Below are 23,631 nucleotides of genomic sequence, written 5' to 3'. Positions count from 1 at the left end.
CTAATTCCCCTTTCTTTTTGCTTTTCCTCTACAGAACCACTCATACTAAACAGGCAGTGTAACCCACATTTGATGTTGAAAATAGTGTGGAGGCAGCCATGGAAGTGAAGGAACGTAGACCCTACCGCTCGCTCACTGCCCGGCAGGACACAGAGCGCCGCTACACCAGCTCCTCTGCAGACAGCGAGGATGGAAAACCCAACCCCAAATCCTACAGCTCCAGCGAAACACTCAAGGCCTTCGACCATGACTCCAGGATGGCCTACGGGAGCCGTGTCAAGGAAATGGTTCATCACGAAGTGGACGAGTTCAGCCGACAAGGTGGGTCTCAGCTGTGCCAATATTATGAAATGCTTTAATGTCAATAGAGGAGAATGTCATTTATATCAGTACACCTCACCCAGCAGTGCACAAAGACATAAAACAGGCCTGTTATTAGGTTATAGGCATGGTACTGCCTGGTCTCAATATATTCGTCATTGCTTTTTAATGAGGAGTCTCCCGGTAATTCACATTCAGTCGCTGTAGAGGTCACACCACATAGCTGGACTATTAACCAAGGTGGCCAGGAATTGAATTCACCATGCAAGTGTTCAAAACTGCATGGAAGACATGCAAACCTTAACCTACTCCTACAGATGTATAATTGATCGTCAAAGTTCATATCAGATGTGCTTGCACTCTTGAAGAAGCCTTGAATCGAACTGGAGCTCAAGTCTACATTTTATAACTAAATAAATGGGAATATTTCCTGATAGACCGTTTCCTTAAAGTGGTGTACTGAAGGAAAGGACTTTTTTTTTTTCTTTTCTTGGATTTTATTTTCATCAGTTACAGATCAAATCATCAAGGACTGCTTTGCAAGTCTCCTGACTTGCGTGGTAATCCTAATTACCTTAGTGGAAAACTCAGGCGAGGAAATGGAAGACAGATGTCTCAGTTTTCCAATACAAGATTTACATACAATTTGGTATTGGAACATTTTGTATTGTGACAAAAGCCTAATGCAAAGCATCAACTGTATTTACTGAGCTCAAATGTTTAGGATATTGTAGAAACCAGACTCGTATCTTGCATCAGGACACTGACATGAACACATTTGACATTTGAGATATGCTAATGATGCTGTATAGGTGCTTAACTGTAAATAATAAATGTACCTGCATCCTAATTTCCACGAGCATTGCTTGTGGAACCTTTGCCTTTTAATGATTACTGCACCTCTCAAGGGCAGGATATTGCTGTCATCTTTTTTTTCGGTAATGAATACAGTTCATTATGTTGAGTGATGCAGTTAGTAGCAGAATGAATTACCACTGCTTTGTGTTTATTGCTTTGCTGCAGGGGCAGACTTTTCCCTTCGGAACCTCGGCTTTGGAGAGGGCCTCCCGTCCCACGTAGCCACTTACAGGACTGACATGGGAATGCCGCACCGCGAGTACTCAGTCAGTGTGGGCTCAGACGCCGACACCGAGACGGACGGCATCATGTCACCGGAGCATGCAGTCAGGCTATGGGGCCGCAACAACACCAAGTCAGGCCGCAGCTCGTGCCTCTCCAGCAGGGCCAACTCTAATCTGACTCTCACTGACACTGAGCACGACAACACAGAAAACGGTAAGGCTCTTTTTTTCTCATACATTTTTTTTGCCAGTCCTTATCAGACAAGCTCATTTTACTCTGTGTACTTTGCCATGTGGATTTGATTTTGATGTCTTAGTGGGATAAGGTTGCGAGTAGTACTTCATGCCATGTCTTTGAGAGAAAAAAAGGCTAGGCTGGTCTGGGTGGGTACAGTCTAAATGATGATTTTGTTGGTTTGGATATTTTTTGTTTTTGACACTGCTCGACTAGATTATACAGATTGAGTTGCATCTTTTCTTCCTTTGTTAATGTATTGGTGCGTTTTGACCCTCTGGAACAATTTCAGTCCCACCAAACTAAAGTTTTTAATTAAGCTTTTGTTTGTATTTTTAGAATTTGGCAAAAGACCGACATATTTAGGGTTATTTTTATGGAAGAGAAAACAATTAACAGTGTTTCTGCACCGCCAGAAATGTTGAATAACTTTACATCTGTCCTTCATCAATTCATTTTTTTCTTCTTTTGTGGCAGTGTGTGAATCACTGTATGTGTGGACTTAGATAGGAAATGGTTTGGCCAGTTTCTTGGTGAAATCAGTGCCAGGACTTGGGAAGTCAAATGTATTATTCTGTGGCCTTGTGTTTCCCCCTGCGGCCGGATGAGCCTGTGTGTTTGCTCAGAAGGTCACTAGAGCTCAGGGAATATGTAGCTATGAAACACAGCAAGTGCCGAAATATGCCAGAAAATAATAGCAGTTCCTCTTTCAAATTGTAGATCACTGTGCTATAATGTCACGATATTGCATGAAATGCTCTTGGAAGCAGACATAGAATTCGGACACCCAGCTCAGTCCCAGAAGTGCTCACAGTATTTATTGCTAACTCAGTTACAACTTATTAATTTCTTGGATATTGTATACACAGAACAAACATCCTTTGAATCCAGTTCTGTGTGGAGGCACTACCTTACCTCACACCCTGTTTGTGTCCATAATTCCATCTCATTGCTACAAATACCTGCATTTTTGCCAAGATGGCTTCTTTTCCTGTATTTTGATCAGAAGGTGCTATGTGATGGAATTTGGTTCCTTTTTCACATACAGAGTTTAACACAAAACTAAATCATTCATTTTAACTGGCAGATTTATGATACTGTTCCCAGGACACTTCACAGATAGAGGAACTCATCACGGGGCGAGCGGCAACATTCTAATTGCCCCTGCACAGCCTTGGCGAGAACCTTGTGAATAGTTTTGCATTTCAGAGTGTGTCACATTATGTATTAGCTCCTTATTATAACTGACAGAAATTACTCTTGGAAGTGGAATCCATTTGCCCGAAATGACTCAGGGAGAGAACCTGGCCTCCCTCTGCTTGATCATATGAGATGCTAGAGGACTTAAAATGTGGCTGTACTGTACATAATTAACGAGAATCTCCTTGGATGGCTGTTTAGGGCTTGGCATGCTGGAATGTATTCCACCCGTTGCTGCAGCATCATGCTTCATCTGCGAGACGCAATCGAGATTCTAAGTAGCTTTTTATTCAACTCACCCAAGCAGAAAGAGCACTTGTATTCAGCATTTAATTTAGTAATGCCTGATAACATACAATTTATATATGGCAAGTTAATTAAAATCCATCAAGCAGGCCTTGCTGTGCTTGTGTGTGCTTTAATCTCTTTAAATCAACAAACCATTTGCTCTGCTTTAATGTATTCAAGCCGCCGGGCAGTTCTCCCCCTCTTCACATGTGACTTACTTGACCCTGGTTTTAATGCATGCAAATAAGCGATTGCGATTTCAGAAACATTTTCTTAAGCTCAAGTGATTCTGAGGCAGGATGCTGATAATGACAAGGTATACTCAGATTCATTGCAGCTGTGATGTGATAATACAATTGAATTATGTATTTTGTGTCCAACCTACTTCATTAATGGTAGCGACTGATCACTTAAACATTTTTTTTTGAGTTTTGTAATTACGCAATTATGTGCAGGGGATTGTTAATGCCAGTACATGTGTGTCATGTCGACATGGCTAATAGATTTGCAGGCTATGCGGATGCCCTGTCTATAAAGAAAAATAAATTACACAATCTATTAAAAATATAAATAAATAAAATAAATGTATTTGATAATAATAATAATTTGCATGTTATTAGTCCTACTGGGGAAGATTGATTTTTACTCTGTTGGTCTTTTCACAATTGTCACACACATACCTGAATAACATGCCTACGAAGCACCATGAGACATGCATTAATGTAGAGAGATGTCAGAGTGATGGTGCTGTATCACAGTGCCCAGAACAGTGAAGGTGGTTGCCTTGCTCAAGGGCACCTCCCAGTCCCCGCCCCTCTACCGACTGCATGGTGCTATATTTGAACCGGCTCCCCTCCAATTCCTAACCCCCCACAAGAGACTGATAACAACACTTGTGTATGGGCTGGTTAGCGTTTAAAGTGCATTCATGCAGTGTGTACAGGTATACGTGTCTCCTAATCAGCATTCCTATAGTCCCTGGGGAGCCCCTCGAGGACCCCTCCAGCAGCGATGACTACTGAGTCAGTGCACATCCTACTGAGGCTGAGCAGCCCAACACGCTGCGTTTGGGAGAAGACTGCTGCTCTCGGGTTTTACCCTTATACATCTTATCCAGATGTGTGCTCTAATCCCAACCTTCCCCCTCTGCCATGGATAGAAGATTACATTTCTGTAACCATAAGAACGGACACAGCAGATAGCTAGGATTGCCTGCTGAGTGACTGTTGTTGTTAATGTGTTCCATAACCTGCGGAGAAATATAATGTGTCACAGGCCTACACAGTTCCTGTTGATGGAAAAGTGATTTGTGTGACTGACACGGGTATTTTTCTACAAACAAAAGGTAATTTACGGTGGCCCTGAAGTGCAAGACACCACAGCATTTCACAAAACACAACAGCATTTCATAAAGCACAACAGCATTTCATAAAGCACAACAGCATTTCAGAAAACGCCTAAGCATTTCAGAAAACGCCACAGCATTTCAGAAAACGTCACAGCATTTCAGAAAACGCCACAGCATTTCAGAAAACGTCACAGCATTTCACAACACACCAAAGCATTTCACAAAACACTACAGCATTTCACAAAACACTACAGCATTTCAGAAAACGCCACAGCATTTCACAACACACCAAAGCATTTCACAAAGCACTACAGCATTTCAGAAAACGCCGCAGCATTTCACAAAACACTACAACATTTTTTACAAAACACTACAGCATTTCACAAAACATTACAGAATTTCACAACACACTACAGCATTTCACAAAACACTACACTACAGCATTTCACAAAACGCCACAGCATTTCACAAAACATTACAGAATTTCACAACACACTACAGCATTTCACAAAACACTACACTACAGCATTTCACAAAACGCCACAGCATTTCACAACACACTACACTACAGCATTTCACAAAACGCCACAGCATTTAACAAAACGCTTCAGCATTTCAGAAAACGCCACAGCATTTCACAAAACGCTTCAGCATTTCAGAAAACACCACAGCATTTCAGAAAACGCCACAGCATTTCAGAAAACACCACAGCATTTCAGAAAACGCAACAGCATTTCAGAAAACGCCACAGCATTTCAGAAAACACCACAGCATTTCAGAAAACACCACAGCATTTCAGAAAACGCTACTGCATTTCAGAAAACACCACAGCATTTCACAAAACGCCACAGCATTTCAGAAAACACCACAGCATTTCAGAAAACGCCACAGCATTTCAGAAAACGCCACAGCATTTCAGAAAACACCACAGCATTTCAGAAAACACCACAGCATTTCAGAAAACGCTACAGCATTTCAGAAAACGCTACAGCATTTCAGAAAATGCCACAGCATTTCAGAAAACGCTACAGCATTTCAGAAAACGCTACAGCATTTCAGAAAACGCTTCAGCATTTCAGAAAACACCACAGCATTTCAGAAAACACCACAGCATTTCAGAAAACGCCACAGCATTTCAGAAAACACCACAGCATTTCAGAAAACACCACAGCATTTCAGAAAACGCTACAGCATTTCAGAAAACGCTACAGCATTTCAGAAAATGCCACATCATTTCAGAAAACGCTACAGCATTTCAGAAAACGCTACAGCATTTCAGAAAACGCTTCAGCATTTCAGAAAACACCACAGCATTTCAGAAAACACCACAGCATTTCACATTGGACAGAAAAGGTATTCCTTAGGGAGAACACTTCTTGTTTGTGATTGGACAGATTCAGCCAGAGAAGCTCTGCTGTGATTGGCTGTTTTTGCTGCCAGTCAAGAAATGACGCTTCGTGATTGGTCAGCACCCAGCAACATGTCCCAACACTGATCGATCCGATTCCGGCGCGTCTTGTTTGAATGACAGGAGTAAACACGGCTGACAGCCGTGGTGAAACTCAAGTGATTAGAGCATTGCGAAAAAAACATGAATTAATGCTTTATTAATTGTGTTTACTCCTTTCATTCAAACAAGACGCGCTGGAGAGGGGGCGGGGCGTATCTCCAAGTAAATCCTATGGGAGATACCAACTACAACAAAATGAACATATTTTACCGTGATTTAATTGTAATACACGTTTCAAAATGATGCCGAAGCAACTATATACTGATACCGGTTAGTAAAAACCATGAATTAATGCTTTGACAAGTGCATAGACAAGACAGCAGGCGAAAAAAACTTTTAAAATGCGTGTTTTCTGAATGGAATCGGATCCATCAGGCTAAAATAACCTGTAGCTGCTCCGTACACACTCACAACAACGTCATACAGACAAAAATAAAGCAGTGACTGTATTCGCCATGACATATACAGTCTGTGGTTTGTACATGTTTAACTTTTGTCCAGTTTCTGAACAGATATGAGGAGCTGTGAGCTCTGAGTGTGTGCTGCTAACAGCTAACGGCTGATGTATTGGGACATGTTGCGCTGTCGGGTAGTGACCAATCACAAAGCATAATTTCTTGACTGGCAGCAAAAACAACCAATCACATCAGTGCTTCTCTGGATGGCTCTGTCCAATCAAAAACAAGAGGTGTTCTCCCTAAAGGAATACCCTTTCCGTCCAATGTGAAATGCTGTGGTGTTTTGTGAAATGCTGTAGCATTTTCTGAAATGCTGCGGCGTTTTGTGAAATGCTGTTGTGTTTTGTGAAATGCTGTTGTGTTTTCTGAAATGCTGCGGCGTTTTGTGAAATGCTGTTGTGTTTTGTGAAATGCTGTTGTGTTTTCTGAAATGCTGTGGTGTTTTGTGAAATGCTGTTGTGTTTTGTGAAATGCTGTTGTGTTTTCTGAAATGCTGTGGTGTTTTGTGAAATGCTGTGGTGTTTTGTGAAATGCTGTTGTGTTTTGTGAAATGCTGTAGCATTTTGTGAAATGCTGTGGTGTTTTGTGAAATGCTGTGGTGTTTTGTGAAATGCTGTAGCATTTTGTGAAATGCTGTGGTGTTTAGTGAAATGCTGCGGCGTTTTCTGAAATGCTGTAGTGTTTTGTGAAATGCTGTTGTGTTTTGTGAAATGCTGTGGTGTCTTGCATTTCAGGGCCACCGTAGTAATTAGTTCCAGTGGGCGGTTAGTTGTCTCCTGGTTTGGCTTTTCCTTTTCCTACATCCTCCTGGGAGAGCTGTTCTAAATTGATTAAGGATATGTAACTTATTTTTCAACCGTTGATCTCTATCTAAAGTGTGATTCCTGCATTCTCATATTATTCAGAGCAAAGTAGTTTTATTTTAATAAGTCTTTTTAAGAATACATTTTCTTTATGCCAATGAAAGTCACACAGTACGGAACTGTGATATTTAGTTTATGGAGTTAATGCTCATTACTCAAACACTGGTAGCTGTTCTGTAGGCATTGCTTCAGGGCAAAGCCTTTAGCAACTCCAGTGAAAGAATCTTGTTAAAAATGTCCTTACACAACCTTTCAAGTGCAGTTTGATTATCTGCAGTACTCAGAACTGCTGGAGGATTCTTTTGAGATCTCAACCCACTTCAGAATTCATCAAATCGACTTTTATTTTTGTAAAACTACTTGGAATTTTATGAAACAGCCTTGACATTCTGGCTTTACTTTAACTACAGTACAACAAAATCATCACTTTGGTAGCGGTATTACCATCAGTATTACTACTACTATGACTGCTATTATTATTAGTAGAAATGACCTGCTTTTTAAAGTGCTTTTATGTGCTTTTCAAACAGAATATGAAATAAAAACAGCCAATATTGCAATTTAAGAAGTCCCGATGTTACCTCTTCATCACATCTGAAATGTATAATGGTACATAACAAGCATATTGGCAATTGACAAGTGCTGGACACAGATCCAGCTGTTTAGCCTGATTCAGAAAAGTTTTCTGAAATGTCTTGCTCCTGCACTTTGACTGAGCTGAAGATTTGGTATTAAAGTGGGTTGGATGTAACAAACCTACAAATGAAAATGTCCTATTTCATTTTGAGAAGTGGACCAATTTGATATTTTAGTTTTTGTATTTTACCTTTATTTTATCAGGATACATGTAGGTCTCATTGAGATAAAAAAAAGTCCTGGCCCAAGATAGGTAGCAGCACAGTTACATACAATTTTAAAACACACTATCACAACACAATCATACAACCGCATTTTATAATTTCTCCTAAACTGAAATAAGCAGTAGAAAACAAAGAAAACAAAAACTATAACAAATATTTAACATACAGTAGTACAGTATTTTCTTTTTTATATTCATGCTGTCTGCTTGATGAGTAGTTTAGAATACTGTGTTAGAAAAGTTTTGTCTCACTGAGCAAGTATGGGAACAACACACTTGTGAGGCTCCCTCCACTGACGATTTGAAGTAGCAAGCAAAAATATCCTTGAAGATGAATGATGGTCGGGATTCTTAATATAATTCTGTTATTTGTTCTACATGATTAAATACGAGTCATCAATCAGCATTTTTACCTTCAAAGCGCAGTGGTTAATGTGCTGATGTGATCATGCTGTTAGCCGGGGTTGGAGCAATATGAATTGATGTTGAGCTGTCAGATGAAAAGCCAAATCTTTTCATGTGGATTTACCATGCTATGCTATGTTCTGCATTTCCATACAGATCTGTTCGAAGCTGTCCAGATTACTTTTTTTTTTGCTCTTGATGCTTCTGATGAACCTTACATTTTCGTGAGATTTAAAGTGCCTTACTCAGGTTGTGGTATGTTAATGAAGCCGGTGTTATTTGCACATAATTACACAGTTCCTAAATGTGCAATTATGAATAATAACTATGAAGTAGTATTCTATGAAAAAAGATCAACTCCAATTTCTGCGATTTCTTTCTTCTAATCTTGGTCACAACCAATACTACTATTATGACTAGGGTTACAAATAAAAACAAATGTATTACAATCATAGAAATGGCATTGCTTTTCTTAACTGAGTTTAAAAACAGACTTCTAAACCAAAAACTCTCAAGGGAAATTCAAACCCCTCACTGACAATGATGTATTCCCTCGCTCGCAGCATCAGATATTTGTTGAAAGGTTCAAAACTCTGGGGAAACTTTGAACTGCGAGAGGTTGAGGTTAAGAGCTCCAGGGCCGCGCTTAGGTTCTGAATCTTTGAACATACCAAGACTGTCTTTGAGGGACAGGTCTTCCCCGTACACGTCACACCTCCAAAAGACTGAGGGGCTTTGAAATCTCTCATAAATTTGAACGTCATTCTTATTTGCCCCAGCCACATTTCCCCTGCATAGAAAGGCACCTACTACGAATGATGGTCCAGTCCAATGTAGAGTATTTAATATAAACAACCTAATTTCATTATTGGTCTTTTTGTTTTTGTGAAATTGACCCAGGCAAGGAAAACCCAGTGTGTGACTACAACATTAACGAACATTCCTCTGCACCTCCTCTACAGTCCAGTAACAAATCAATGTTTTCTAGTTGGGAAGTGTTGGTCATTTTTCACTGGAGTACAGATGAGATACGACGGATGAATAAAAATGTAAGAAATAGACCTTCTGGGTAATGATTCTAGTAATATCTTATAGTAACAACATAACAAGTAGCATGCCCATTAATGTTGCACCTCATAAATTGTGCATCCTGAAATACCAATGCTGTTGGCCACATCCTCCTGAAGTGAATCAGCACATTTCTTTGATATACACTCCGGTTTTAAGATGTGTTTTTATCTTTGAACTGATTCCCCGGAGCTTTGCCCCCACGCTGGGAGCCTGTGGGGGGGAGTGGAATCAGACGTCCAATTAGACAAGAAGTTTCCTGTATTACAGGGCAGGATTCATTAGGGCATGTTTTACAGCAGTGTGGTAGGACCACAGAGATGGAGTTTCTTATCGTGACCTTGGAACCGAAGTGGCACATTTGCATGTTTTCGCTCACACACTCATGATACGGCACATCTGCAGAGCAGGCAGGAAAAACAATGATAATATGTGAGAGCAAGCAATATTTTTAAAAGTTCATGATTGTTCTTCTCTTATGGTTATTAAAGCCTTTCTCTTTTCGGTCATTTTTGTTTTTATATAGACAAAGACATGTATTTGTCTTATTTATTATTATGAAAAGAAAAACATTTATTATGATTTGACATGAAACCTAACTGCGCATTCCAACTTTGTGCAAAATGAAAATAAACAAATGAAACATTTAAAAAACATATTGTAAGTGCTGGCTTACCAGTCTATGTATATAATAATAATATAATAATATAATATATATAATAATATAATATATATATATTGATTAATCTTGGCTGCCCTACAGGTTTTTAGTATGAATCACATTCTCTGCTTGTAATTCTCTGTATACAGAATATTCTGTAAGATCAGTTATATATAATGTCAGTACTTACATTAAGATCAATCTGCTAGTGTATGTGTTGCAGGAAGCAACATTGAAAAGAAACAGGTGGACATTTGGGAATGTATGCACAATACTCTCTATACCTGCCTATTTGTAACAACTAATGTATGACACATAAATGGAAATTATTTCCCGGTATCTGTAAAAAAGCTGTTAATAAATGATGTATTCTTTGACTATTTCCTTCCAAATTATAGGTTGAATTTTGAAATGTATTCTTTATTGTCACAGCGGATTTGTATTCATTTTACAATGCAACTTTTCATTTAAAATAACTAAGATCAAAGAGTATATCAGTAAAATTATTTATGCATACACTAATTTGCTCTCAAGACATGTTTTTAATATTCATTTATCTGTTAAGTTATGAAAGAAGTGGCAAATGTGCTCAGAATGTTGTGTTTTTTAAATAACCAGAGAAGCAATTACACCATTTATACATTTGGATTTCTGTAGAGACAAATATAATCGCTTTTGTAAAACACTGGTACTTTAATGCATCATTGCCTTTTGGCATCTTTGCTAGGGACTCTGAGACTGTGATCTTTTTCTTCGGGGGGAAAGTGTTTTCTGTAATATTGGTATTTGTAATTTCACTGTGTCCACATCGAGCAGAACATGGAAGCTTGTTCTGAGTCATAGCAGCAGAATATCAGGCAAAATGATGCTTCAAAGAAATCACTAGTGGTTTCCACAGCTCACAGCCACTCTCATTTCCACCCCCACTATTTCTTGTGAAGTTATTTATTTGTTTACTTTTTTGGCAGAGTCTCGGCTCAGATCATGGATTAGTGGAGATATTCTCTGGCTCATTTGCAGGCTAATTTGCTGGGTTTTAGAGGCCCTTGTGGACAGTTTTGGCCTGTTATCTGTGGAGTTGCATGCCCGCTCCCTGCCAGTTCCTCTGACAGTCTAAACCAACAGCACATCGGGGCCCATCTTACCACAGAGGCTCCGGGGCCTCAGTGCAGCTCAAAGCACGACATGGAGCAGGATGAGCCGTCCTCCATGGAGGATCATCCTAACCCAGTCTCACAACTTCTGTCCCAGCAAGGCTCATAATGCATACAGCCAATTATCTATGTTTGTGTTATACTAATGTATGTTGAGAAAGTACATTCACTTCAGAGCAGGATACAACTAGCAAGGCATATGTTTCATATTCTTTATCTGTATCGATGCATATACTAAAGAGATCGCATATCAGCCAGATTCATTCTTCCCACATAAATACAGATTCTTAGTAAACAAGTATTTATTATTTACAACACTATAATACATATTTTTAACAACTCTAAAAAACATTAACAAACACTTCCACTTGTTCAGTATGAACAGTTGTGTAGTTAAGAGTCCATTTCTACATTTTTGTAGGTACATTTTATTGTTGTATGTAGAAGTAAAATGTATTTGTATTGTTAATATCATTGCTGTCACAATTATTATGTTATTATTATATTTATTCTAAGTAATGCACATAATACTAAGAATTATGGATTTGTATCCCCTCATAACCCATTGCATGAGCACACATTACAAGACACAATAGTATCATGTCTTATCACATCAAACTGATCATCTCTTACCATATTTCCTTTTTAAGCATTTTGCAAACATTGTGTGTCATCGTCTTGCACTAAAACGCCAGATTGCTCAGAACAACCTGTTATCTCTGCTGAAAGCAATTAGCGTTTTTTATTAGGGCCATGGAAGCAGAGATCATAACACCGGCTTTCCTACTGTGAGAGAGAAATAATTAAACTTCCATGCTGAGATTCTCTCCTTACTAGTTATCCTCTGATAACTATACACCACTGATACCAATCCAGGTTCACGATTTATAGGCTTGCTAAATAAAATAAAGAGATTACCGGTAGTTAGTTAACAGCTCTGTAATGTAAATGCTTAAACTCTATTTGGCAACGTAATCTTCCCAAATTATAATATTTACATAAATACATGTGAAAACCTATTTTTAATCATTGTTGTACACATTATCTTTGTATTTGCAGAATATTAAAATGTATTAAAGTACAAATAATTAAAACTACACGCATAACGAGAACATCAAAGTGTGTGCATGAAAACACGCAGATGACAGTTATCTATATTTCTTTATTTGAGAATAAGAACCTTAAAACACATACAATGAACAGAATAGTGTCTGTTTTATTTCTATACTAAATAATACATATTTTGCAACATAAGAAGAATAGGGATGTAGCACAATTCAGATTTCCACACACATTAAGATCCTGCAGTTCTTAAACCGTGTTGTGCTGGCCGGCTCAGATTCCCCCTGGATTTCTCCTCTCCCAGTGAAACAGCTAGGCACGGTAATATTTCACAGAATGTGCATGTTGAATAAAATAGCTCAGGACATAAGCTTTAGATTTCTCCCCTTTTTTGCTTTCACCGGTTCCCCTAAAGTACTGCTGTCACACTGAAAACACAAGTCTTATCTCAGCTGTGAGAATTGCCAGCCTCTGCAGCGGGTCACACTCTCTGTGTCTTCAAACCTCCGTGCTGGCACTGAGTGAAAGACCACATTATGGGATAGAGACACTTTGAGCTATTCAAAACATTTAAACTGACTTATTACTAGCAGAGCACTTAAACTGGTGTACAATCAGTTGGATGTGTAACAGTTTAAGCGCTTTTATTCAGTGTCAATTGTCCAGGAACATTTCCAAAGACTGGCAAACGAGGCTGTGGTTTTTTTCAAATGTCAAGTGAGACAACTTCATTCTGAAAATAGAAGATAAGGGAACTTCTGTCTGTCAGATAAACAGTTAAATAACATACATGCATTTGCTGTATTACTTCAAATAATATGTATATTGCTCTGAATACGCTTTACTGTGATGACCCTGGAAGTGAGGAGAAAGGCATTTTCTTTTCTTGACATCGTTTGAATTACCGGTACATTTTTCAACAGCCTTACAATTGTTTGTTTTCAAGTCTGATCGATGACCCTGATGTCCCTGATTTCCCTAAAGTCTCCGGAGTAATTTTGGCTTTGCTGAAGTTTAAAAGTATTATCTCTGTATATTTCACCGAGCAAGAGGCTGCAGGTTACAGCTTGTTAGCGTGCCACTAATTGGATGCTTGGCTTTTTCGATTTTGTCCGAGACTTGAATGTTGTGATTCTGTAATTGTTGCCATTGTAATGGATCACATTGTCTTTTTGATGTCAATATTGCTGGAAAGAAAATAAAAGAAAGATACTCCACCCTTATTTAGCTTAAGACTAATCCTGTAAAGATGTATTGAAAACGTTTTGAAAACTTGAATAGTTACAATTCCATAGCTATACAAAGTGATTTAATTAAGGGCTGGAAAATGCTAATGAGCAATAATTTATTCTTTCATTTGTTGCGTCTCTATTTTACAGGGTGGTCCCATGAGAGATGTTGACTGTTGCGTGGGTGCCCTGTGTACACAGTACAATAAAGCAGAAGTCTTACATGCTGCATTTACGAGTGCAAACAAGACCAGCAAGATATATATTAAAACATGAAAAGGCATAATTAAAATGTAATATGAAAAAGGATAAAAGTGGGATAAAAATGATTTATTCTGGCTTGCCCACACTGTGCACATCCAAGAGGATTGTAAAAATAATATAGCATTTTTAATGCCCGAAAACAACAACTTTGATTAGTCTCTCTGATAGGCAGACTACAATCCTTTCTAGGCATTCAGGAAAAATGCTTTTAACAAATATGCATTTGTTTGTTTAAAAAGACAACATTTTGTATAATGCGTGACAATGCACACCACAGCTGGAGGGGAATGAACAAAGAATTGAAAATGGATCAGGCTTCATACAGCTGCTAACAATCAATTCAAATTGATCGGCCTCAATCGTGATCCTGCAGATCAGCTCAGGACATCCCGAGCACAGCTTTTATTTAGAAAAAGATCCAAGATATTGAAACAAATTGGATGAATTTGATCGACTGAAGTCATACATATATCTGCAGAGGGATACATTGTTTACCAGGACTGTCCAATTTATCTTTTGAATACTGTTTGTAAAATAGTGAATGAAGCATATTGTTGCTTGCGACTACTGTCACCATTAATACAATTGTTAAAGAATGAATGTCTAGGGTTCAGCAATAAAAATATATTTATTTCAAATGGGCTCTCTGATTTAGCCCTGGTCTCAGTTTGGATGTTCACGTTGCCTCCCAACTCCAGTTGCTATGACATCCACCCCAGGCAACTTGATTTCTATTTAACAACTCAATGGAAATCTAAAATTGAAATTGGCTCATCTCATTCTGACTAAATCTTCTACAATTACACTCCGGGAAAGGTATTTTCTGTCTTCATATGATACTTTTTTGCTATTATATTCCTGCCACTCCGACTGTGTTAAATGCTTATTTATTCAGCTAATACATTTCAGAAAGGAGAATTAAGAGATTTCCAAATGTTAATACTAACGAGATTGCTATTTATTGCCCAGCCTTATCTTAACATTCTGTTCTTAAATTACCTCTATAATAAACACAGTTCATTTGCTCTTTTGTAAACTCTCAGTGGCTTTAGTTGACCATGGTATGAATGATATAAACACTTCGAAAACACAATCCTCTTTATAGCATGTACAGTATTTTAGATAAGCCTTTGAACTGTCACACACTCAGCGAGAGCTGGGAGGCAAACACAAATCAATTCTTTAATACGGACAAACTGTCTGAAATGAAAAAACAGTGGGCTTTTATATAAGTTATCTGGAGAGCACGGCGAGAAGAGGAAATAGTTTTAGGATAGAAGTATGCACCTTTAGCTTGAAAGTATATTACTATGCAAATCTGCCTTAATAAACAAATGTGGCAGTACAGAAGAAAGTTTGGAAAGTCTGAAGGATTTAACTTTTTTTAAGTTTGTGCTTAAACTCTTTACTGTCTCTTTATTGGATATGTTTCTGTTTCTTATGGGTATACTTTAGAGTTTTATTAGGCCAGATCTAGAGTGCGCTGAGGAATGACAGGACAGGGATGGTGCCATCTTTGTTCAGCAAGGCCCCAGGCAAGCCACATGTAACCCTAATGAGTCGCTTACAATTTCAGGCTCCGCTTGCTCTCAAACACCAAAAGTAAACTTTTGTCTTTTCCCCCTCACTATTCGGGAACCTTAAGAGGATTGTGGGGTCATTATTTATTCATGCCATTGTGTTTATTCACCAGCCTCTGTGTGTAACGGGAGAGGGAATAGAGCAGCTAGCGCAGACGGAGTAAAGCTGATAATTATCCTCTATTAGCATTGTTTTTTCAGCCAAGCTTTAAGTCGGCTCAGTTGATGATCGAGCTATGATAGAGGTCCAGAAACAGATTACCATGTGCACATCTTTGAAGTCTGGAATCCTCTGCAGAGGACTTGCCAGAGGGGTGTGGATGAATTTATAAGCCTGGGCCTGTTTTTCTTGGCTGTTAGAGAAGATATGCTGTCACCATGTCAGTAACAAACACTTGTGTTGACCAGAAGATCCTTAAGAGCAGCTATCACATGCCTGCAGCATGTTGTTAACAGCTAGAGGTGAGGAGATCGGAACCTTTACATTTTTATCCCAGAACAAAGAAAGCCCCAGGGAGCCTGCATGGAGGGATTTAGCAATGTCAGAGCACATTGAGTCAGAAGACTAGTGACGAAGAAAGACATTTTAACTTGGAATATAAACACTAAGGAGGATTGAAAATGGATGAATTGGTTATTAGTTCCAAAAGAACTGTTAGAAAACATTGTGTTCTCCCATTGAATTGGTCGTCCATGTGTATTTATTCTGGGTAATACTTAAACAGTTGCTGCTCGTGGACTTTTCTTTGAAGGGTTAGTGCAGCAGTAGTACATTTATCCTCCCACAGAAGAAAGTTGAGTTGGTTTCCAGTCTGATTATGTCTTGTGTTTGTCACAGAGAAGTCGTAACAGATGGCGTGCTTCGGCGTGATTGCAGGGCACACTGTTTCTCCAACACACAGAAATAGAGTGGACTGGATGGATGAGAGTGGCATAAGCCAGGCCGGGCTGTGTGTGGAGGATGAACTGGGGAGTGTGCTTTCTCTCGTCTCAGCCACTCTTGATGCATTTCATCTTCCTAGGTGATACTCTGCAAAGCCACCGGCATCAGTACTAGTGGTTGGATATTTTCCTCCTCCATGCTGAGGAGGAGTGTGGGTTAGAGAGGTTGGATCTATCTGTGGCTCATGGTCTGTGAGCATCAACAACGTTTATGGGAGTGGGGATAACTGCTTATTTGATATTAATAACTTATTTACAACTATTTCTAACATCCAAACGGATCTGCTGGCAAGGTTTTGCAAAGTCTGCATTAATGACCAATGATTTGTTTTGCCTGTTTTCTGAATGTATTCAAACCCTCCATTTGTAATTTGGCATTCAATATCTCTTAAAGAGCGTATGGAGTTGTAAGTAATGGATGCTGGGTTTAGAGTGCTGATAGAAATGTTGTGCCTTCTGTGGTAATGCTTTTTTATCACACAAATATCATTTCCATTTTCTCAGTAATGGTCATGTCTATAAAAAAAACATTTATGGGTATTTACAATTTGTTTTCAACCTTATTATGCATTATGTTCACTCTCCGTTATTATAGTATTGATTCCTAGCAGGTTAACGCCACCGTCAGAGTATTTTTATTATTTTTCCAATGTTGGTTCATAAAAGCTCTTTTCCCATTTCCTCTGCAAATGTGTCAGTGTCCGTTTGAGTTGTTCTTGTTGTGTAGTTCAGTGTTGGGTGTTAGACTAGTAGTGTAGTGCCCTGCACAATTACAGTTTCCCTGAAAAACTAATAAAACTGCATCACCTGGGGAAATCATGGTAATCTTGCAGCAGGCATGCTTTTAGCATAGCCTTGGGTAGACGTGTAAAACCAACAAATATCTTGATTTTGCTTAATTAAAAAGTGAAAATCCAAACTCTGCAGATGACACATATAATTAAAATGCAGGGTATCTCTTGCATTTGCAGCGTTAGGCTTATGACTTTTTCAAAACTGTCCCTCTGAGCTTTGTCTCATTTTATTTATTTTTTTGTGAGATGAGGTCACCTATCAAATGGTAATTTCATAAAAGGCTAGTTATGGCTTACAGCTGTGCAATAGAAAACAATTATGTCAATTTGGGAATCATAATGCAACAATTAAAATGAAGCAATCTTGTTTGTACTGCCTGGAGAGATCTGATATGTATAATTATTACCGGAACACATACAGCTATAACTTGTGATGACAAAACATAGCAGTCAATTAGAACATGACATTTATCTTATAAATATCTGGCAATATAGTGACTTTAGATCATTTTACAGCATAATTTCCTTTTTGTTAAGCCTCATAATGATAACTTACAGTCTGATATGTAAATCCTTTTGAAGTCCTTTTCCTCTATTGATCATATGCCCTCAGGTAATATCTTACAAAGAGTGGGAAAAGTATGCTCTGAGCCAAATGTAAAGGCATTAAATGATATTTCTACTGGATAGTTGAACATGTTTTGTCTAACACTAAGGAGACCTTCAGATGTATAGTCACTCAATTTCTGTGTAGTTGTTTTGGCAGAAGTGTTATTATATTTTTTGTTCAACTGTTTTATATATTTCAAATTCCAGGCTCATAGTTCAAAACATCATGTACAACATTGAGTGACTTAAACCAACCCAGTTGAGATACGCTGTGTTTATATTCTAATATAGTCCTATTGGCTGTCCTGTTGGGCTAGATAAACCAGTACTATCTCAAAACTGAGGATTACAACTTCGAAAATGTTTCTTGAAATTTGTCTGAAACATTATTTAAAGATAAAAACAGATGAGAACCATTAAATGAAATACCTGAAAATTCATGTGACTAAATGTACTACATAAATTGCTAAATGACTGCCTTGCCCTCAATGGATATACTACATATCCTAATATCACATATGGATTTCGCAACCTTGTCCATCCTGACCAATAGAAATTAGATTTTCAGATTTTAATATTGTTTTTTTAAGTATACTGTATATCATCATCAACAATTCCTAGCCATTTTGTTGGTCTGTAATACTATTCCCACATCTTTCATCATCTTACATTACAGGAAAGTCACGAAAGGGCTTTTTTTCCTTCAGTCACAAAGACGTAGAATTTCTAAGGCTGTCAGTGACACAAAGGCAGGACTTACCCTGCCTTGCCAGAGTCTTTGAAGTTCAATCCGAACCAAGAGCAGTGATATAGAAGGCAAGAGGGAACATTTAATCAGTCATGGCAGAGCTCAAATACCGCTAGCCAGTTAGGAAAAAATCAAAAAGGGCATCAAACTTCCTTTCATTGGTTTAGCTGCTCTAAAACCTTTGTATCACACAACATTTCTAGGACAACATGCTCCCCACTAGTGAACATTTGTGTTGGAAACTGTAAATACATGGCCTCTAGAACAGGACATCATTAGCAGGACAAAGTTGAAATGCTGAAAAGGGAATTGATGATGCTTAGGTAATTTAAAAGCTATTAGATATCAAATTAAGGTACCCTGTCAGCTAAAGTACCTTGTAGGCCCATATAACTCAATTAAATGGCCATTATTTGTATTAGGTTTGGCGTAATAGGCTTATTTAGAAAACCAACTGTTTTCTTTTCCCCTTTTCAAAGGACATACAATACATCCTTAATGCTCGCTACAGTGTGAACTAGTTATTATGACTTAGTGTTCAAGTCTAAGCAACTTGAGAACTCATGGCCCATTTTCACTGAGAACTACTAAGTGCACTCTGCTCATGATTCATTATAATTGCTTACCTGGTTTTACCCAATCACTTAATATTACATTTAGGATTAAAATGTGAAAAAATATGTGACCAATTTAAACTGCACATGTACACAGAAAGTTGTGTGTCAGTACTAAAATGAGTCACTGGAGAAGGAACACGTACCTGCCTCCTCCAGACGCCTCTAAAGAGAGTTATTCAACTGAAAGAAGGCCTTCATACATGAAAGCTGTCGTTTCTGACAGATGCTGGTAAGAATCAGACATTAATCTTAAACCTGCCTACCTGACATCGCTCTCATTATCTCCTTTTTTTTTTAAAAATCTGTGCCATTAGATGTCTGCTGACTGGAGAACGTATAATGAAAGTGAAGCAGACTTAAAAGGCGTCTGATTTTTGTTGAGTAAGTTGAGTGAGGAACAAAGCCTCAAAGAAATACCGTCATGTTCAATGTGCCCACACAAAATTACAGCCCTTCATTTCTCTTTGACGTCCACATGCCAATACAATGATAACAGTTAGAAGAACAGGAATGCACAGCCAGGCCTTCGATAGCAGTGGGAACAGTCAGTACAAAAATCAACAAAATCAAACAATCTGAAAATATAACAAAAGCTTTAAACATCCCATCTTGGAGTGAATTCCACTCCACCTACACTGTATAACAAAACTGGCACCAGGAGCAAATTACGCAACATTTTACTGCTCTGCCAAACTGCCAACCTTTCACACACCCCTGTACGGATGCTACTACGCAGCTGTCAATGTAGTGTTACAGATTCTGTTGTTGTTTGCCCTGGTGTCATTGTGGAATATTTAGCATTTGCATCTAATAATGATACCGGTATATCTTGAATGCGTAAATCCTTTGCAGACTGCCGTGCGCTTTCATAAAATAAAGATTCAATGCAATCTGCATTTTAAAACAAGAGTAGCTGTTTGATGATGACACTCAGCCCCCCCTGAGACTCTGAGTCATTCCTCTACGTCCTGTGTGCTTTCAGTTGACGGTATAGGACAGGCGCCGAAGATGTTTGTTTTTTTCTTCACCGCTCATCTGCAAATAAAGTACATCTTTTATAGATGCTGCCTGCAGCTGTAGTCCTTAAGCAAACAGATAATTCCTGTTGTCACTGTGGAGTCGCACATCTGCTTCATCTTGCTCTCTGTTATGGGTGTGCAGTGCATTTAAGAAGCTATGCGTAGACTTAATTTACAAGGTTGTGTTTTTGAATAACTTTTCTCTCCTTGAGTATGTATATTGATTTCTATGTATATCTTTGGAATTTAAAGCAATTGGTTGCCAAATTAAAAAGATTAGCTAGGTTTAGATAAACAAAGATGAAAGATGTTGACTCTTCTTACTCAATTTTCTTTTCACTTGACTACATCCTTTCTCCAAATGATATTCTCTATTTACCTCACTTAATTGACTCTCCCTAGGCTTGACAACCATGCTCAAATAAAGGTATTATTTAAACATACATCTGTATATTGGTGCAGTGGTGAAGACGGATTATGCCTCTCATGCAGAAAACTGGATCACTGAGATTAGGTTTATAGTTCCGATGCGTGATCCTGCATTAACAGGCAATTCTACATTAATGATTTCAGTTAGTGTGGGCGTGTATATATGAAACAACTGCACTGATGTTCCCTCCTGCCTCCACTTGTCAACAGATGAACACGAGCAGAAGCACACAGACATGCATACGCAGATTGATCACATTAACATAATATACAGCGGCTGTCAGACCTATTTTGGAGAACAAGGTGTATCAACAAATCCTTTTGAAGTTTCTAATTATTTATTGATTTTAGCACTGAAACAATTAGGTGCTAATTGATTATTTCACTGACATAAACACATATTTGAAGTTATACTGTAAAAGCTTTTTTTAAATGGGAGAATTTGCCTTTCCCTGTCTTTCTGTAATTGTAAATACAATATTTTTGTGGTTTAGACTCTTAGTCTGACACAGTCTAAGCCATTTGGACAAGTTGTCATTGCCAATATTGTTTATATTTATTAGTATAAATGACCCGGTAAATACAAGTTAAGCTATATTATTACTACTCAGGTGATACTGACACTGTAGATTAAAAAAATAGTTTGAAGACAAACTGTAGAAGCAAACTTAGATGAGAATGTGCCTTGACATGGTTTAAAGGTATACAATGTTTTATATTAATGCTTATCTTACCTCATAGCTTGCAAACATTCAATACTCTCCGACATGATGTTTTTCACTATGCAGCCTTTTCGACCAGATACTGGGCGATATTCTGAATCTTGTTGTTTTGGGAAGCTTCACTGACGCAGCTTCAGGCTACCTTGGGATGTTTTAAATGTGTGAACCGGTATATCTTTATTTAATATGTTTCCTGTAAGCTACCAAGGGAGCTGTCAATGTAATATATGTATTTGTTTTCTAGAACCGTATGATATGCTGCAAATCAATAAACAGGACTGTTTCCTGGATATATTGGATTTCCAGGATTTTTGCATGTGTGTAAACATTTCGGTCTGCCTATATTAGATCCAAATTGAATTCACAGAAAATGTACTATATTGCTATTTATTGCCACAATATATCATTTTGATGAAAAAAATTATATTTCTGAAATCAAATAATATATGTTTGTCATACTGCCCAACCACAGTTTAGGCCTACTACCTTAGTTGCTTTGCAGTCAGTGTCTAGCTAAAAGCTCAGGGTGGTCCCATAGCAGGAGACCCCACCCTGGATCTCACGCTGTATCTCTGCAACAGCCGCTGTCTGCCTGTCAAAATTCATGCCTCCTCAAAGTTTTTGAGTACAGCATAAAACACCTAGTAGCTTATTTATTGGAAGTTGTAGCGATGATAAAAACATCTATTGATGCATAGCTGTCCGCCCTCATGTTGCTGCTGCTGTTCTGCGCCTGTCTCTCACACGACTACCACACACTGTTATCGGTTATCCCTTGAAAATAAATGTCACTCTTTGAACTAGGGTTTTGATGTAAGGTTTACATCTGGCACCTAAACCACTTTTGTTATGTTTTACAAAGTAAAGCGTGGAAATGTTGAATGAATTTGGTTTATGATATCTGAATCCTTAGGAATTTCACTTAAATCACAGTTTATTACCAGGTAGGTTGACACGTACAAGGAATTTGATTTGGTGTTGTGGTGCATACATAAATGTAAAACAAAAATGACTATTTTAAGAAAACTATAATAACATGACAACATATTAAAAAATACAGTAAAACATTGCAGTATTTACATTGAGATAGAATTGGAATAAAATATGTGCAGTTATGAAAAACAAGATATTGTGTGCTTTAATGTAATGCATAGGGTCTATGATGTGGCTGAGGTACAGTGTCAGTGTCAACTACTTACTCATTTGAACATCATGTATATTCCAACATGTTCTTGAGACATGCACTGTATTATTTGCTGTTATCCTAACATATCACAGGCACCAAGGTGTTTTATTGGGTCGCAGCTGAGTTAATTAAGACCTTTAATGCACTGGCTGGGGGTCTGTGTTTGCAGTCAGGTCCAACCAGGCAGTGATTGGCACTGAGACTGTCAGGAACTTAAGCACTGGGGCATGGTCCAGGGGCTCCTAAGTAAAGGTCCCCTTTTGCTGCTGTAAAGTAGTGAGTGAAGGCAAAGGCAATGAACTCTGGCAGCCCGAGAAAGTTCTCTGGCCGTGTCAGGCTGCGGCACCTCGTCTGTAGAAGCCCTGTATGTGGCTGCAGGTGTCTTAGGCATACCGAACAGTATTCATTTAACACAGCCAGACAGTAAAACCTCTGTGAGCAAGACTAATGGCTGCTGGGCATGAATACCTTGACCTCATTTAGGTTATGACATTGACCATTTTTAAATCTTCTCTTGTCTCATTGATGACATCTCTCTTTGCTGCTACATTCAGTCCAAGACTTGGTGCAGCTCATTTTAATTTCCGCACAGCTTTCCAATTTTCATATCAATACAGCACATATTTCATTTGATCATTCTGAGTTCTTGTAATGTTTTGCTTTATATACTTTTTTTGGTATATCTATATTTAATTTAAATATTTTTAATATATTTTTCCAAGTTATTACAATTTATAGTCTTTAATTGTGTTTATATTTGCACCATATACACCAAGGGAAATTCCTCGTATGTTTAAACTTACTTGAAACCAGTTTTTGATTCGGATATCTGATTTTATCTTTCATCTGAACAACTTATCTTGCCTCTGGTGTACTGGTTACTCTGTTGAGCAGAGTGTTGTTGTATGGAACACGCTGAATGTAGTTTCTTGGATCTATTAGAGGGATTATTGGAACGACTGTAATAAAGCTCTTTTC

At 38.2% G+C, this 23,631-nt stretch overlaps 1 protein-coding gene across 9 annotated transcripts in view; it reads left to right on the top strand.

Moving 5' to 3' along the window:
- The window catches only part of tenm4 (teneurin transmembrane protein 4), a 151,448-nt gene that overhangs the window by 38,658 nt on the left and 89,159 nt on the right, over positions 1–23,631 (top strand). For all 9 annotated transcript variants that reach the window (XM_079673681.1, XM_079673676.1, XM_079673678.1 and 6 more), the window contains exons 2-3: positions 35–321; positions 1,345–1,617. In XM_079673681.1, coding sequence (XP_079529807.1) covers positions 99–321; positions 1,345–1,617 — 496 coding nt within the window. In that variant the 5' untranslated portion in view covers positions 35–98. The remainder of the gene's footprint in view (positions 1–34; positions 322–1,344; positions 1,618–23,631) is intronic.

This window comes from Notothenia rossii, assembly GCF_949606895.1.
Source record: "Notothenia rossii genome assembly, chromosome: 4".
In the NCBI taxonomy this organism is placed as follows: domain Eukaryota; kingdom Metazoa; phylum Chordata; class Actinopteri; order Perciformes; family Nototheniidae; genus Notothenia; species Notothenia rossii.
The sequence above is the reverse complement of the archived record's forward strand: the minus strand, read 5'-3'. Positions and strand labels throughout refer to the sequence as shown.